Here is a 16,732-nt window from a genome sequence, read left to right on the forward strand (position 1 = left end):
TGTGTATTGTAACCTCTCATTGAATGCATGTATCTTATTTCATGTTGCTTTAAATTGTATTTCTACCTTCATTTCATATTTGCATCCAAAATTGACTCTTCTCCAAGTCCCTCCTCCATTCTGCCGAACTATTACTAATTTATTCTTCATACATTCATTATGAGTTTTAATTATATATTTATTATACTTAGTCATTGTTGGGCTTTATAAATGGGGCTTGCTCAGCTGTTTCTCAGTCGTCTCTCTGATTTGTGCTCTTAGTACAATGCTAATCAAACCTCCACTCTATTTTTATCACTTTTAGGCTGAAAACGTCATGTTTTTTTCCTCCAGCATCCCGTGGTTCTGTCCTGTCGGTGCTGCTGAATGGCTTAAATTTTTCATCAATTGGAATGACGAAAGCTGCGTCAGACACCCACTTCCTCAGGTAGGAGTGGATAACCTTGACAAATCCGCGCCCTATTTTGTCCCCACCCCCCCAGTAATGAGATGTGAAGAAGTCTCCCACAACAAGAGAGAGTGAGTGGCAGCTGATCGTTTGTGTATGTTGTTAATGAGCAGCGTTCTGTGCGTCACGGTGCGTCCCGGACTCTCCTCCCTGCATGTCAATTGTGGGCAGAGGAGCATGTGATCTTCCGTCCTCCAGTGTCCTGAGAGCGCTTCGTCCGTACCACAACGACTCGCAATTGCTGCCCTACGGATGTACTCATGTTCCTATACAAATTGTCGCTATAATACATCCTGATATTGTTGATTGCAGCTAAAGGAGCGACATATCTCTCCTTTTCCCCAAATTTGCATCTTTGTTTCTGTGAGGAAAACCAGCGCGGTAAGTCATATTCTCAAGATTTAAAAAGGTTAAGACAGTTTTTTTCCTGCAAAAAGTTAAATAACAGCTTGAATACATGTTTCAAATGCTTTGTTATATGTCGAATACGCTTCAATGGAACTTGTCTTTCATCGTTTACAATTTGCATCTCCACAGAATTGTGCTCTAATTTACCCAAAGGTCAGAAAATAATCATGTGTGACCTTGATTGTGTTAAAAGTCGTTACATCCCTCCGTTTAAGCAGTAAAAGCAGAGATGAGAGAGCAGATGCAAGGTTATCAGCATCAGCACCAGATGTGTGTCCTGGTCTTCAAATCGACTGATATGTGATGCTGATCAGTGAGAACATCCAGGAGCTTTAATTCAACTGCAATTGTTTAGTTCAGCTTGATTTTAACATAAAAAGATTTATTAATGGAGGAGGTTACTTTGAAATATATGGTGCTTTGGCTGTGTGTAGTTTTAAAGAAGTTTGGCTCCTTCCCAAAAGTTTGGCATTACAAATCAGTGGTTTGGGGTTGGGAAATATTAAGAAATTTGCATTGTGAAACAGCTGATAAATACATTTTAGGCTCAGACGTGTTTATGAGGCTGTAATCTTAGGCAGTAATCGATTTAAGTGTGGACCTTTAAACAGGACTAATTACTGAGGTTGACACCATATTGCAAAGTGTGCTGTTTTAAATCCTATAACCAAGCTAGAAATCTCTTATAAAACAACAATATGTTTAGTATGACTGATGATGCACTCTTTGACATGGGAAATGATGATTTGGTGATTTCCAACAGCAGAAACAAAGATGTGTAAAAGCATGTTGTCACAATTAAGGATGAACTTGTGGCCCTGCTGCTATTGGACAGTTGCCTGTTTGATTTCATAACAGGGATTTCTATGCAGAAAAATACTTGCAAGGCACTCATCAAAGGAGAAAACAGATGCTCTTTAAGTAAGATATATATATAACTATATATATATAACTAACTATATATATATATATATATAGTTTAGATATGTAGCTGTTACTATAGAAAATAAATTTAGATTTATCCTGGTAAGAGCTCAAACAAATAATCCCTTCAATCGCAAACTGAAAGTAAATGAACAATATTTAATATGTATTTAGGAATGTTCATCCAGAGTTTCTTATTCCAGCCACAATTTAGGTGGATTGAATATTTTTCTTGACCATATGCGATAAGTTATCTAAGTTTTGGATTGTTGGTTGAATAAAAGAAGCAATAAGAAAGAAGATGTTGAATCTGCACGATTTAATCAATTGTAACATAACTTGTTTTAAAAATACATTCTTATTCTAAAATTGAGAACAAACTGTCTGTACATAAGTGCATGTTATATTATCTTTCCAAAAAGGAGCTTTATGGTTTTTGTCCAAAAACTGAAAGATACTGAACTCTCTTTAGTTTAGAGTCTCAACTCTCCGTGTCTTTCAGGTCATGAAAACATGCCTTAACTGTGGCAGAAGAATGTGTATTGTGCACACCGACTGTTGTCGTCTGACCTTTGCGTTTTCGGGGGATTATTGGTTGGGTGAGATGATAGATTTTGGTCCCCCACGCTGGCTGGATGCTGCAGCCTCTGATTGATATTACGTGGCTGCTGCGGAATGGGATTGAATGACAAGACAGAAAAGCAGCACCGGGGTTTTACAGTTAATGCACAGAGGATTATGAAGACTTGTTGTGAATGGCGACTGGATTATTGCATCATAGGCTCATCTTGACATGCACTGGGGAGGAAATCCAGGGCAGGTTTGGGAGAAAAAATACACAAACATGTAAAGTAGATGCACATTTAGAGCCAAAATAAGGAGTTTCTGGAAGTTTAGAGCTTTCCTTGACCGATAGATCCTCAAAGAGTGAAGTTTGTGATCTTTTTATAGAATGCGCTGTTGGAGGTAGAGTTTGTTTCAGGCTGATGTAAACTGGGAGGCTTGTGACGACGAAGGCATGTGTGCATCACTGCTGTTGCATTACTCTAGAGGTCCAAGTGAAACTCCATTTAAAGAACCTACAAAGCTTGTTGTTGTTTAGTTTTCCATGGATGGCAGATTTGTATAATGGCGAAACATCTCGCTTAATAACTTATGAGCCTACACAGAGGCTTATGATGTTGATCAGGAGAACACATGACAGGCGTTTCATCCAAAGCATCATGTTCACTTCCTCCATTACGTTTGGGTTGAACCAACCACTCCCTGAGAGAGGGGTGAGGATGGATGGATGTTGCTGCTGCAAGGCTTCAGAGGATTATGGGATTTATTGGAGAAAAAAGCTCCACTAAAGTTAAGCTTTGCAGAACAGGAAAATGAAGTAGAACAATTTGCAGGATTGGGACTTTTTCAGGACTAAAAACATTACGTGAGGGACAAAAAATTTGGTATTTTCTGTGTAATATGACCTGTTCTTAAGAGAGTGAGGTTAACACTAAGGTGAGATGAATTGTCTCCTGTCTTTATGTTGACAAGAGCCATAACTATTTTTTACAACCCTTTCATTACAAGCTTAACCAAGCACTGTGTGTATGAAATGTAATTTATGGATCAGAGCAAGAAAAAGAAAGCTTAATTTGACTGGACATTAAATGAGCCCATTTAAGTGCATAAAACATGACACAATTGTATTTAAAAATGTGAAACATCTATGAAATTATATTCCTATAATGAAATTTCTTGATGACACAATTTTCCCTGTTTTTTTCTGACACAGGTCTGAGTCCTACATCTGAAATCCCACTTTCAAATTCTCCCTTAAATCTACCTCCACCTGTCATCTCTTTCTGTATCACTCGATCCTGCTCCTTCCAGTCTCTGTCTCGCTCTCTCTATTCTCTCTCCACCCCTGCCCCCTCCCCCGACCCTGATGCCTAAGAACAGCAAGGTGACGCAGAGCGAGCAGAGCCATGAACACGTCACAGAATCGGTGGCTGACCTGCTCGCACACGAGGAGCCACTGGACTACAAGAACAGCTCCCTGAACGTCGGAGGGGCCGCTGGGAAAAAAGTTCCTCAGATAGAGGTGCCCGAGAATGACGGACGCCCCGCATGGAACAGCAAATTGCAGTACATCCTGGCCCAGGTGGGCTTCTCTGTGGGCCTGGGGAATGTGTGGCGATTCCCTTACCTGTGCCAGAAGAACGGAGGAGGTGAGTGGCTGATGACATCAATGGAAGAAACAAAAAAAACTAGGTCTTTCATTTTACGTAGGATTCAAATACTAGTAGCCTTTATCCACTAGCACACTGGAAGGATTTTACAACCTTACTGTTGCCCACATTGAAGGTAACACGGGTAAGGAAAATGAAGTACAGCCCAAAGAAAAGCACAAAAGCACAACTTTCCACTTTATTGCTGCAGTACAAACACTAAGAGAAAATCAAAAGATGATACATTCAAAACAAAGGTATAAACTTTAGCTATGTTTTCAGTGTCATGAAACTGTAATTGTTGGGATTTAACAACAAATAGACATTTTAATTTATTTATTTATTTAGTCCATTTTAAGATTTATCACTGTGTGATTTTCACAGGTATTGAAGATCTTTGATCGTCTAGCTAATATTTTGATTTGAACAAAAAACCTCCTATACAAACATTTCTACATGCTCATGTTTTTCATTGTAGTTAATATTCACATGCTGTCATACTAAACTTGAATGTTGTTGGACAGAATACTACAAACTATCAGCAAATCAATATCTTTAGTGTCAGCATGTAGAATATGTGTGTTCTTCTTTTACAATCTCGTTTGAACAAAGCAGGATATCCTTTAAAGTAGATTTACCTAAAAGTAACAATACATCCACTGGGTTATTTAGACATCTATGACATTAACGTGTACTTGGCTTATTTTGACATTCAGCACAATCAACCATCACAAACTACATAAAAACTCACTTCCTTTCAGCTCAGAGGTGCTCAGACTCAGAGAGCAGCTGTATTGTTCAGAAACAGCCCAGTCTAAATATAGCTGCTCTATTGATTACAGCTGCCTACAGGGCAGGCCGGGCTCAACTGATACTCTGGTAAACAGTGAGGAGCTCAATTTCAAAACTGACTGTAACTTACGAGTAATGAGGATTTATTTTGGTCTGTGTACATGTAGTGAGAGGAGTACACAGTGTAAACCTTTGAAAAACCCATCTTGTCATCATGGCTCCATAGAGATGCTGCTGCTTACAACTCTGTCATCTCTTTTTTTTTGCTGCTTTACCGTGTGTGTCTGATTTACTGCACACAGACAGGATTTATAACCAGTACAGGAGGATTTACTCACAGGTTACGTGACCTGGTGAGCGTCCATTTTTCACCCTGTGATCGTCTGTCTGGCAGCAAATTACAGACACATTAGAGCTCTGTGTTCTTTGGGATTTATCGCTGTGTGGTCCCTTCTCTCCTCTCCGTTACTTCCCTTCCACCCGTCTCTTCCATAATATCTTCTACGTCCTCTATCACTCCTAACTCATCACTCTGTCACTCGTCGTTTTTATTGGGCTTTAGTTTGAACGTCCTGTGATTGAATGGATTTATGTTAAGCGGATGTGAGTATCATGGCACAGGCCCAAAATGTCTCGCTACATTTAACCTCACCATCATCTGTATTTCAGCTTTCTGCGCTTTAGCCTTTCACCTCCTTTCTTTCCTCTAACCCATTACTCGACCACTCGGAAATGTGTGCAACCCTTAGTGTAATTCCTACTTTGGATGTATTTATAGTCGCCCATATTTGCCTTTTTTAATTCCTCGATTGTAACTCGCATCAGAAAATGCAATGGTATCCTGATTCTGCCTCTCTGGATTAAGCTGCAGAGGGACAAAATTAGACTTCCATCAAAATGAAATTCAAAGACAATTCATCTGTGCAGCAGAAACCTGTTTGTTTGAGAGGAGATGGGTGTTTCGTAAGCTTAATAAAGCTTACTGAATAACACATCATGCTTAGTTAAAAGGATTCAAAACTGTTTATTTGCCACTTGTAGTGAAATACTTATGAACACAAAACTATTTTTGTACTTGTCACATACATGTCACAATTCCCTTTTAAATGTGATGTGTTCCTTCCTGAAAATACAAAATCTAAAATTGATTCAACAAATTTCACTTAATGCATGGGCTGATTTAGCTCTGAGGTTGTTGTTGAACTCGTTTCTAATGTTTGTTTCTGTTGATCAATTTATTTGACATTTCAAAACTTTTTGTCTTGTGCATGTTAATGAGACAAAACATCAATAACTTTTTACAACGATGAGCTCAAGTTGAAAATCTGCAGTGATGTAGTACACTGTGAGAAGCGGTCAACTAGAATTCAAGTTTAATTCATTCAAACTAAAAGACAGGTTTATAAATGTTATTTAAAAAAATGATATTAAGGGCTGGAATAAAAGCCTGTGCATATGGGACAAACGCACCAGCCACTAGGTTCCCATGCCCAGGAAAATGCCTTCTAAAGTACACAACCAAACCTAGCAAACCTTGCCATTACAGTTAATAATTTACAAATCTAACTTGAAATGCTAAAAAAGCGTCCCTGTTTTTCTAGGTGCCTATCTTGTTCCCTACTTTATCCTCCTTCTCGTCATCGGCATCCCGCTCTTCTTCTTGGAGCTCGCTGTGGGTCAGAAGATCAGACGTGGGAGCATTGGAGTCTGGAACTACGTCTGTCCAAATCTGGGCGGGGTCGGGATGTCCAGTCTGATGGTAAAGGGGGGGAAAAAAACATTTTCTTGTCAACTGTTTTTTTCTTAAATTTGTGTAAGACAGAGTTAATTTATTATCTCTTTAGCAGTTACTCTAAAACATAGTGTTGTCTTTGCCATCTCATAAAGAAGCTTGTCTGGTGTGGATAGGAGAAGTGTGGGTCCTCAGATAACAATCATGGGGTTTGTAATGGCGCTGCTTTATGGAGAGGCCTTTTCCTGCATGAGTCAAGTCTTAGACTTATCTCATACAGTCACAAAACATTTGATTCCTAATTTAAATGTTTGAGTATTCTTTCAGATGTTGAATAAATGTAACCATGCAACTCATCAGAATGGTGTGCAGGACTCACCAAAGTAGCCTTCATACTGACTCTGCCTGTCTCTGGGTTTCTGGGTGGTATTGACGTGTTTGAGAGTGAAAGGTAGCCTTTCTTCAGAATAGCTCGGGTGGCGCAGAAGCAGCTATAAATATCTCGCAGAAGATCAGTGTTGAAAAGAGAGCACTTTAATTATTCATGCTTTCCCCAACCTTATTTAGCTTGTGAATGTCCTGGCTGGCATGACTGCAAAGAAGACTGACAGCAACATGGGACGTACAAGAAGCACGCTGCTTTATTAGCATATTTTGCCTCTCTTTAAAGAACTTATTATACAGTGTATTTAAAGGTACAGAATGTGACTCATTATACTGGAACATAATGTTTGATCTGTCTTTCTTTCTTTCTTTCTTTCTTTCTTTCTTTCTTTCTTTCTTTCTTTCTTTCTTTCTTTCTTTCTAGGTATGTGGCTTTGTTGGTCTATACTATAACGTAATCATCGGCTGGAGCATCTTTTATTTCTTCCAGTCTTTTCAGTATCCTCTCCCATGGAGCGAATGTCCAATCAGAAGGAACGGGACACTGGCCAGTAAGTGACATTATGTGAATACAATGAATGTTATAAATTCAGCACGTTTCTTTTATTCCGCATAGATCAATCACATACATAGATGGATTAAATAACTGCTTCGTGCTAAGGTACCAGTGTGAGTTTAATGAAAACAACAGTGTAATTGTGCTGGTAATAGAATTCACTGTTAATACAGAGTGCAGATAATGTGATTATGTTTTAGTTTGTGTATTAGTTTTATAGCAGGTACTTAACTACCGTAAATGCCAAAAATGGGAATGCCAGTGACCACCAACGTCATTCATGTTCTTAGTGTCAGAAATATCTCAGAATCTCATCAATACCTGCTGCTAGCTTGTTGGTAAATCATTGACAAGAAATTAGATTTGATTACATGTTTCCCTAATCCCTAATGGAAATGTAAGTGCAGTAAAATACACATTTAAGGGCATAGAGTATCAACATTTTAATTACTTTAGCTACCTTTTAAGGTGGCTAAAGTTGGGTCAATCATCATAAAAAAAATAATATAGCCGTTACTTTAATGTGTACACAGAAGAGTACATCTAAAGGAAAAGGTGGTTTATTCTTGAAGGATATACAGTCCATGTGTTTTTGCTTCAGGCCATTAAGTGGTTTTTGAGACAGTTTGTGTTTGCTTCAAATCGGCTCGTTGAGTCAAATGCCATTACAGCAGATTAATGTCTTCATCTAATATCAAGAGTGTGTACATTTACAGGATTATGCTTGGGACAATATCCATTTGTCTCATTGTTGTCGTCAGTCTTATTTTTAGAATGTATATTGTTCTCACATTAATTTCTTAATGGGCCACCACGCTAAACGCTATTGGATGAAATGTGCACAGTATGAAGCCTCAGTCTACTGACACACCTGCAGAGAGTAGACCAGACAAACAGTGAAACTCTCTTTCAACTTTCAGTCACGATTTAACATGCATAATCCAGATTAAACCCCCCCCCACCCCATCCTCCCCCCTCCCCCTCCATAGTTAGACCGGAAGTGATAATAACATGATTCAGGGCAGCCAAGAAACACTCGTAGCATGTTAATATGACTCTGCCTGGCAGCTGGCAGCAGAGAGACGGGGAGCAACAATTCAAACTGAAGACGCTTACACTGAAGGAAAGCTGCAGCATAGAGAGAGAATGATTGACTGTAACACGTGACCAGAGAGAAAAAACATAAAATTAGATGAAGCCATCTTGAATTCAGCTCTCCCTACAATTCTATCAGTGTTTATGTGTCTGTCCGTGTGTGTGTTTTTGTATGTGTGCATTCATAAATCTGCACTGTCATGTGATTTGCATAAAGAATTCATAACATCACTGATTCCCTCAGCTAAACAGAGTACAGTATCATTTCTCCAAGGTAGAAAGAGAATATAGCTTGTGCAACTCCTGTGTTGTAAATGGTTCACACTCTGCATACTAAACACACTATGACCTTGTTCAGGTTACTTTATGTCTGAGAGGTGTAAACCAGCCCAGAATTGAGATATTGACCATGAGTAAACACTTGCAATCTGATTATTTTCCACCTCTGGTAAATCCAAGCGTCCCACTGCACCCTCACAACTTTTTCTGTTATTTTATCTTTCCCCGAACTTAAGCTCTGTCATCTCTTCTTTTGTCCTACAGTTGTGGAGCCAGAGTGTGAAAAAAGCTCGGCCACAACCTACTTCTGGTACCGTCAGACTCTGAACACCACCAGCACCATAGCAGAAAGTGGCGGCCTCAACATGAAAATGGTCATGTCTCTGCTGATAGCCTGGATCATTGTGTGCCTCGCTGTCATCAAAGGGATTGCCTCCTCTGGGAAGGTAAAGAGAAAATGAACGGTTTATGAGAGAAAAATGTGGAAGAAACAACTGTTTCACTTGGAAGAATGTGTGTTTTTTTTTATTGTCTCTCCAACAGGTGATGTATTTCAGCTCTCTTTTCCCCTACGTGGTACTGTTTTGTTTCCTGGTCCGGGGTTTAATGCTGAAAGGATCAGTGGATGGTATTGCTCACATGTTCACTCCCAAGGTGAGACCAACTTCAACTTCATCCTCATAATTATAATAGGCCATTTGAGAAAATGCTAACTAACATATCGAGCTTGTTCTTCTGTCTCTCATAGTTGGAGAAAATGCTGGAGCCACAGGTGTGGAGGGAGGCAGCCACCCAGGTTTTCTTCGCCCTTGGTCTGGGGTTCGGTGGGGTCATTGCCTTCTCCAGCTACAATAAGATCGATAACAACTGTCACTTTGATGCAGTGCTTGTCTCCATCATCAACTTCCTCACCTCCATTCTAGCCACGCTGGTGGTGTTTGCTGTGCTTGGCTTCAAGGCCAACATCATGAATGAAAAGTGTGTCGTAGAGTAAGTTCATTCTGATCGCTTCCGTTTTTGCAGTTTTAGGATTATAACATCTGTAAGCCAAAAACTCAAAACACTTAATATAGTTAATTTCCTGTCGTGAAGTGTATATAACAATTTACATCACTAATAGGAAAAAATAACAAGTCAGATAGTTAAATACTGTGTGTTTGATTCTCTCTGCCTCTCTCTCAAGTTGTTGTAAAGGGTTGAAGATATTTCTTTGAATTTCTTTCCCCTTTGAATATAAGCAAATAGAATTGAGTATTTTCCTCTCACAGCACTGGCAATGAAATTTGCATTCACATTTGCAATGCAAATGTTAGCTTAAACAGTAGCCCTGACTTCTAATAAGTGAATATGCTTGTGTTAAGAGTAAGTTTTCACATTACACTTTGTAAAAAAAAAAAAAAAAGAGTACAAAGGAAAGCTTTTCTTGCAAAGATCACATAAAATAATGCAATTTCTTTTTTTTAAATGTGCAATACATGTTTCCCATATGTATGAATAGAACTTCTGGGGAGGCCAATTGGGGGTCTAATATACTTTAGACACACTTGTAACAGTGCTGTCACTCATCTTCTTCTTACAACTGACCATGATTTTAACAATTTTTCAGACCTAAGCAGACTAAATGTCAATGGCGATGTCTAAAAGGTAGAGTTTAGCAGATTTTGAAAGGCAGATGATCTATTCTGCAGGCATTGACTCTATAAAATAAAATGTCTTGCTCTTAAATGCACAACAGACAAATCGTACATGTAAAAAAAAAAACTCTATCTCGAGCCCTTGGATGTGTATGATGTATGTTTATATATGTATTTTGATGGATATCTTTATCTGTTTGTGCCTGTGTCCATATTTTCCTGTTAATGTCCTTTTCTACACTTTAATGAGTGCTACTAAGAACCACAGATATACTTCATAGTGTTGTATTATATTTTGGCTTTAATTAATGTTGTTTTTTTATTTTTGCATCTGTAGAAATGCAGAGAAGATCCTGGGATACCTCAACTCTGATGTCCTGAGTCACGATCTCATACCTCCACATGTGAACTTCTCCCATCTCTCCACATCAGACTATGCAGAGATATATGGGGTAATCAAGACAGTAAAAGAAGACAGCTTTGCTCAGCTGGGTTTGGATTCTTGTCTCCTGGAGGATGAGCTCAACAAGGTGAGTCTCTGTCAGAGTTCTGTAACTGAAAAGTCCATTACATTTCCTGAATCCATTGTTACACTCGTCTGCAGGCTGTCCAAGGCACAGGTCTGGCCTTCATCGCCTTTACAGAAGCAATGACTCATTTCCCAGGGTCTCCTTTCTGGTCGGTCATGTTCTTCTTTATGCTCATCAATCTTGGTCTGGGCAGTATGATTGGCACCATGACAGGCATCACAACACCTGTGCTTGACAGCTACAAGGTCCATAAGGAGCTTTTCACAGGTAACCCGCCCCCAACGTCTTCTCCCTCAGCCAGGGCATGCCATTAGTTAAATCCCCTTATTCAGCATTTAGAAAGTATTAAAGCAACTTTAGTAAAAGGCTGCATTAGGCTTTGTATTATTGCCATGAGTGGACTGAATACTAAACACTTAAAGAGAAACAAATGGACTTTCTGTCAAACCTTTTTTTGTTCATTTTATTTTCTATTGCACCAAAATCTCAAAGACTTGTAGCTTCTCCATTTAACTGTTCATCTTCTTCTATGTTTGTTTTAGTGTGTTGCTGCATTGTGGCCTTCTTCTGTGGCCTGTTGTTTGTTCAACGCTCGGGGAACTACTTTGTCACCATGTTTGATGATTACTCTGCCGGACTGCCTCTCACTGTTGTAGTCATCCTAGAAAATGTGTCTGTTGCTTGGATTTACGGCACAAAGAGGTAACGCTTTTTAGGTTTTTGTTTTTGTGTCTGCAATTCACCAAGATCATGTCTAAATTATAAAAATAACCACATGCCCTGGAAAGGAGTATTTTAAATAGAAATAAAACTTTACAAAGGGACCTGGTCATTACTCTTAACATTTGTTGTTGCTGTCTTTGTCAGGTTCATGCAGGATCTGGAGGACATGTTGGGTTTCCGACCATATAAGATTTATTTCTACTTGTGGAAGTATGTCTCGCCTCTGTGCCTTATTGTGCTCATCTCAGCCACGGTTATAGAGATGGCCATCAGCCCACCAGGATACAACGCCTGGAACCAAGAGCTGGTCAGTCATAGAATGCATATGTACATGTGTGATGAAACCAGTCTATTTTTATTGAGTTTTCTTTTGCTTAACTGATTGTTTATTTTCCTGTTTACAATTTATCATGCCAAAAACACCCATGTCCCAAGTGAGAGGGTATTCTTAGTTGGAAGTTTGATTATAAGGCAGAGACAAATTTTGGATTTTGGGCTGTATTTGACCTAATGTTTATCAAAATTGTTGATATTATCTATAAGTACTGTTTATTGTTATGTAAAGTATTCTTTAGATGTTAACAATTTTTTCTTTTTTCAAAATTCATCCTGTCAAGAATTCTATGAAGCCCCAGAAAACAAACTTTGTATTTATGACATCTTTCTGTACATACAGTATAAACTAGATAATAACACTTAGTCAGCATGTAGCTTAAACATGTTGATAGTTTGAGAACATAAACATACTAACATGCTCACAATTATAAGCTGACAGTCGGTTTCAGTAGGCTTAATACTGACCACATTTTTTTGTCTTATATAGGCATTTAAACACACCAATGTTTGCCAATTAGCTCTTAAAAAACAAAAATATATATACAGTTTATATATTCATTCTTTTTACTTAACTCTGTCTGTGTGTCTGCAGGCTCAAGAACGCTTCGAGAGTTACCCTCCTTGGGCATTGGGCATGTGCTTTTCCCTCATTGTAGTGGCCATGCTTCCTCTTCCCATCGTCTACATCGCCCGTCGCTTCAACTTGATCTCGGACGGCTCCAACAAGCTGTCTGTCTCCTACCGTAAAAGCATGATGAAGGACATCTCAAACTTGGAGGAGCAGGATGAGTCCAGATTTATCCTTGGAGCCAAGCCTGGGGACGCACCATCATCAGGTGCGCCACATAAATCCTACTTGACCCCAGGAGGGAACAAACCCAAATTGGACCCAAACTCCTTGTCTCCCAACAGCTGTTACGGCACGAGCTACCAGAACCCCGCCATCAGCCCCACCACTCCAAGTACCCCGCCCACACCTGCCACACCTGAGTCTGACTCTTAGCCGCTGTCCAAAGACCCCTCTGTAGCACAGTTTACCTTTCAGCTAGAAAGCCTCCACCAGGGGTCACTGCAGTGCAGAGAATCCCCTCCACTGCCCTATTATCGTCACTAAACTGTATGTATTCCCCCATCTCATGGCATGCTTCCCACTATAACACCATGAACCACGAGCAGCAGGAGAAAAGAGTTCACTCAGTATCAGTAGATCAACACTAAAATCAGGGTGAGGCTTGCATTGAAACACTGTACATCTGTATCTATTCTGTATTTAACATCAAAGGGTTTATGTGCTTAATGATGGCGTTTATTGTTCTGCTTTCTTTGCCTTAGTTTAAAGGTCCTCAGCAGAAAAAACACCAATAATGCACATCTCTATTTGCACAGTACAGGGGATATGAAAGAGTGAATGTAGTGCAGCTGGTGTGGCCCTACTGGTTGAACTGGTTTTCACTCAGCACACTGGCACCAAGAGCCAAGATGAATGTGTTAAAGTATATTTAAGGGTTTAAAGCTTGGTATCCTCCAATGTTGTACTGTGTGAAATCAGCAGTCTCTCACAAAACACATTTATGTATTTTAAGTGTCAGGCAGTGATTTTAGTGGCTTCACCCTTATTTGGATGATCTGAACAAGGCACACTTGAAGATTTGGTTTTCACAGGGCTGTGTATCATAAACCATCCTTAAGGCTTCTGAAAAGATATACATGTTATTTCCATTCTGTGTGTAGTCAGTATTGTTCTGGCTCAGTTACAAGCAGTGTAAGGTGTACTATTATTAAGCAGAATATCATGTTTGGCCATTGCACACACATTCTGACTTATACACCACTTGTTCATTTTCTCCATCAAAGTGTAAAGAGTTAACAAAACATTTCTACGCAAGAGTATACTGGCTTGTTTCACTAAAACAAGCTTGTTTTAGTTTGTCAGAGAGAGAAAGCACAGCTTGTTAGTGTAAATTTGAAGCACACATAACAAACAACACAACAAAAGCACAAATAAGAGATTTTCACAAATTCTGTGCTCAAGTGGAAAACCTCCACTGATTAATGACCAATCATTTCGTGAACATCTAAGCACATGTCAAATGAAAACTATTCCTACCGTTAAATATGTCTCACACAAAAAAAGTAAGCAATACGTACTTATATTGGAGCACAAAACAGAATGCACAAATATTTCACAATAAACATGAAATCAGCAATGGACCAACAGATTTGACTTACTGAAGTGATGAAACAAAGCAGACACATTCACTCACATCACCGTTTCTTTATAATGAAGACCTTTGACACTTTGTTGAATTGATGTTGAACTAGCTGACAGTAAGAACAGGTCAGGTAAAGATGGTTTACTACCTTCAACTTGTTTCATTTTTTCACTCACAGTTTCTGAACAGACGTGAAAACTGTCTAGTTTAAACTGAGCACATTCAAGTTTCTGCTACATGTAAGGTGATACCTTTATTTATTTTTTTAATCACAATTTTAAAAGCCATGGTGTTAAGAATTATATGGACTATATTTATATTTCTGTATATTTGCAGTGTATGTAGATGTGATGAACAACAAAGATTTATCTTTTAAAAGAGACCAGTATATATACATATTGTATATTTTCATCTTGTGTGACACTTATTTAAATTGTATATTTTAAGATTTTATAGGCTATATTTTGTAGTTTGAGTAGTTAATTCTTGTTGTGGGATGAGTTCATGCTGCTGGGAGGTGGAATTAAAGTCATGTGAAGTGTAGTCTCTCTATGAGCTGCACCTGACATTCGGAGACGCCCACTGTTTCCACTTTTTTACTGGTCTACTTGTTTTTAGCCACACTAGCATCACACTCAAGTTACCATGGACAGTTAAACCGACAGTAAACCATGACTTTTTGTCAACAATTTGAAGGTTGTGTTAAAAAAAAGTGTCTATAATATATCAAATAGCTGCAAGCGTTCATGTTAACATGCTAACAGGATTCAACAACAATTTCAGGAGAATGCAAAGAAAATTATGTTGTTTTTTTTGTAACCTCAGTTTTAGCATTATAGTCATCTCAACATCACCTAGCTCGCTGATTATTGAAATTGTTTGTTAACAGGTAAAATCAGACCTTTAACAAAAAGTAAATAACTCTTCTCACAATTAGCCTAATTTTTTTCAATCTGTGTTAACACTGGGCTTAATTAAGACCAAACTGAAACATAGCTTAGACCTCTATTGTAACCACTTTGTTGACACAACTGTATTTCTTTCTGCTAAGTGCAATATTTTAGACATTGAACTTTAATTCAGAGAACCATGATTGTTCGCTCGACTCAGCAGTTTGTAATTATGGTGTAAATTCTAAGACATAAATGCAACAAAAGCCCACATCAGCAGCAGCTGAGACTATAATGACTTAGAGCTTTAACTGAAAACTTTGCCAAACCAGACAGAGTGGATTTCATTGTGAAAGAAAATTCATCAAGGTTTTGTTTGTTTGTTTTGTTTTTGAGTGTTTTGAAATCAACTCAATTCGACAGAGAAGCCAATGAAAAAAAATAAGTTTCCGTTTAGGCTATCACATTGTTTCCCTCACGTTAAGACAGAAATTACCAACTCCCAACTTTTGCAGCCATCTACTTTGTTTTGCCATCACATGACCATCAAAACATTTCAAAAGCCTTGACTCATACTTTCTATGTAGAAGAAAATTTACTGAGAACTGAGGATTACGTCCTTTCATTGATGCAACATGTTCCCACCTTCTCTCAAATCAGATTAGTTTTTACCACTTCAGTGGTAGACCTAAGCACACATTACACATTATTCTCTTCTTTTTATTATCAATTAAACTTATTTTTCCTTACTGTACACGTCATAAGTATTACATTCTTGAAAGAGGGCTAGTGTGGCTAGAAACGTCTAATTCTTGTTTGATATCTTGTCTCCTGTTTGTGAGTGTCATGCACTTCTTGCAGAGTGCATGGTGTGTAGAGATCTCTTTGTTGTCCAGACCTGTAAAATAATATTGTCTAATCAAACTATTGTCATGATAGAGTTTATTCATGTGAAGTAAATAAATGTAAAAAAAAAAATGTTTAGCAGAAAATGTGAAATAGGTTATAATGAATGTGATAAATGCACTTTTTTCACTGGGACTGCAAAATGTTAGCATTTTGTTGTCCTTATAGCAGTACATTTCAAGGTCTGTGTAAAAGCAATATCAAGTTATTAAACTAAAACTAAAAGAGGCTTGACACATTATTGTCAATTCTTAGCAATGATTAGAAACTGCCCCTCGTAGCCAAGGGGACTCCTCTTTCAAAGTGCTGGAGTCTGTGTGCTTATGTAAATAGACCAAAGTGTGTGTGCGTGTGCCTGTGTGTAGTGGTCTGTGTGTGTAATCCATATTCCTTCATCTTACCTGTGAATGCAGGGCCTTACTGAGCACATGTTACAAGCACTGTCTGTGTGGGAGTCACTTCTAGTCATTTTCCTTTATAGGTTCTCCTGCTGACTTTCCTGAGTCATAGTATGATTGTATGAGGCTGAAAAATTGTTGTAAAAATTGTGAAAATCACCAAAAATATTAATAATAAAGAGTGGATAAGCTGCTGTTGGATTTCTGGATTTTTTTTGCACCTTTTTCATTTTGATTAACAGATATCATAAGGGTACATCACAACAATTGT

General features: G+C 38.5%; 1 protein-coding gene across 2 annotated transcripts; it reads left to right on the forward strand.

Moving 5' to 3' along the window:
- The first annotated feature begins 338 nt into the window (after nt 1-338).
- On the forward strand, nt 339-16,655 carry LOC306822380 (sodium-dependent neutral amino acid transporter SLC6A17-like). 2 transcript variants are annotated; one of them, XM_079341367.1, is made up of 12 exons: nt 339-857; nt 3,558-3,993; nt 6,387-6,544; nt 7,326-7,452; nt 9,096-9,277; nt 9,375-9,485; nt 9,580-9,821; nt 10,803-10,995; nt 11,070-11,262; nt 11,538-11,697; nt 11,863-12,025; nt 12,647-16,655. In XM_079341367.1, exons 2-12 carry the CDS (start codon nt 3,711-3,713, stop codon nt 13,055-13,057), a joined length of 2,223 nt encoding a protein of 740 aa, XP_079197493.1. In that variant the 5' UTR covers nt 339-857; nt 3,558-3,710; the 3' UTR covers nt 13,058-16,655. The 2 variants fall into 2 exon arrangements, with proteins under 2 accessions (XP_079197493.1, XP_079197492.1); XM_079341366.1 differs by having other exon boundaries at nt 339-829.
- The last annotated feature ends 77 nt before the right edge of the window (nt 16,656-16,732 follow it).

The sequence above is a fragment of the Symphodus melops genome (genome assembly GCF_947650265.1).
Source record: "Symphodus melops genome assembly, chromosome: 4".
NCBI lineage: Eukaryota > Metazoa > Chordata > Actinopteri > Labriformes > Labridae > Symphodus > Symphodus melops.

Coding starts and splice junctions, on each gene's coding strand:
- LOC306822380 (XM_079341367.1), top strand. CDS start 3,711: ATGCCTAAGAACAGCAAGGTGACGCAGAGCGAGCAGAGCCATGAACAC. Junction 11,698..11,862: donor TGGATTTACGGCACAAAGAG/GTAACGCTTTTT, acceptor TGTCTTTGTCAG/GTTCATGCAGGATCTGGAGG. Junction 12,026..12,646: donor ACGCCTGGAACCAAGAGCTG/GTCAGTCATAGA, acceptor GTGTGTCTGCAG/GCTCAAGAACGCTTCGAGAG.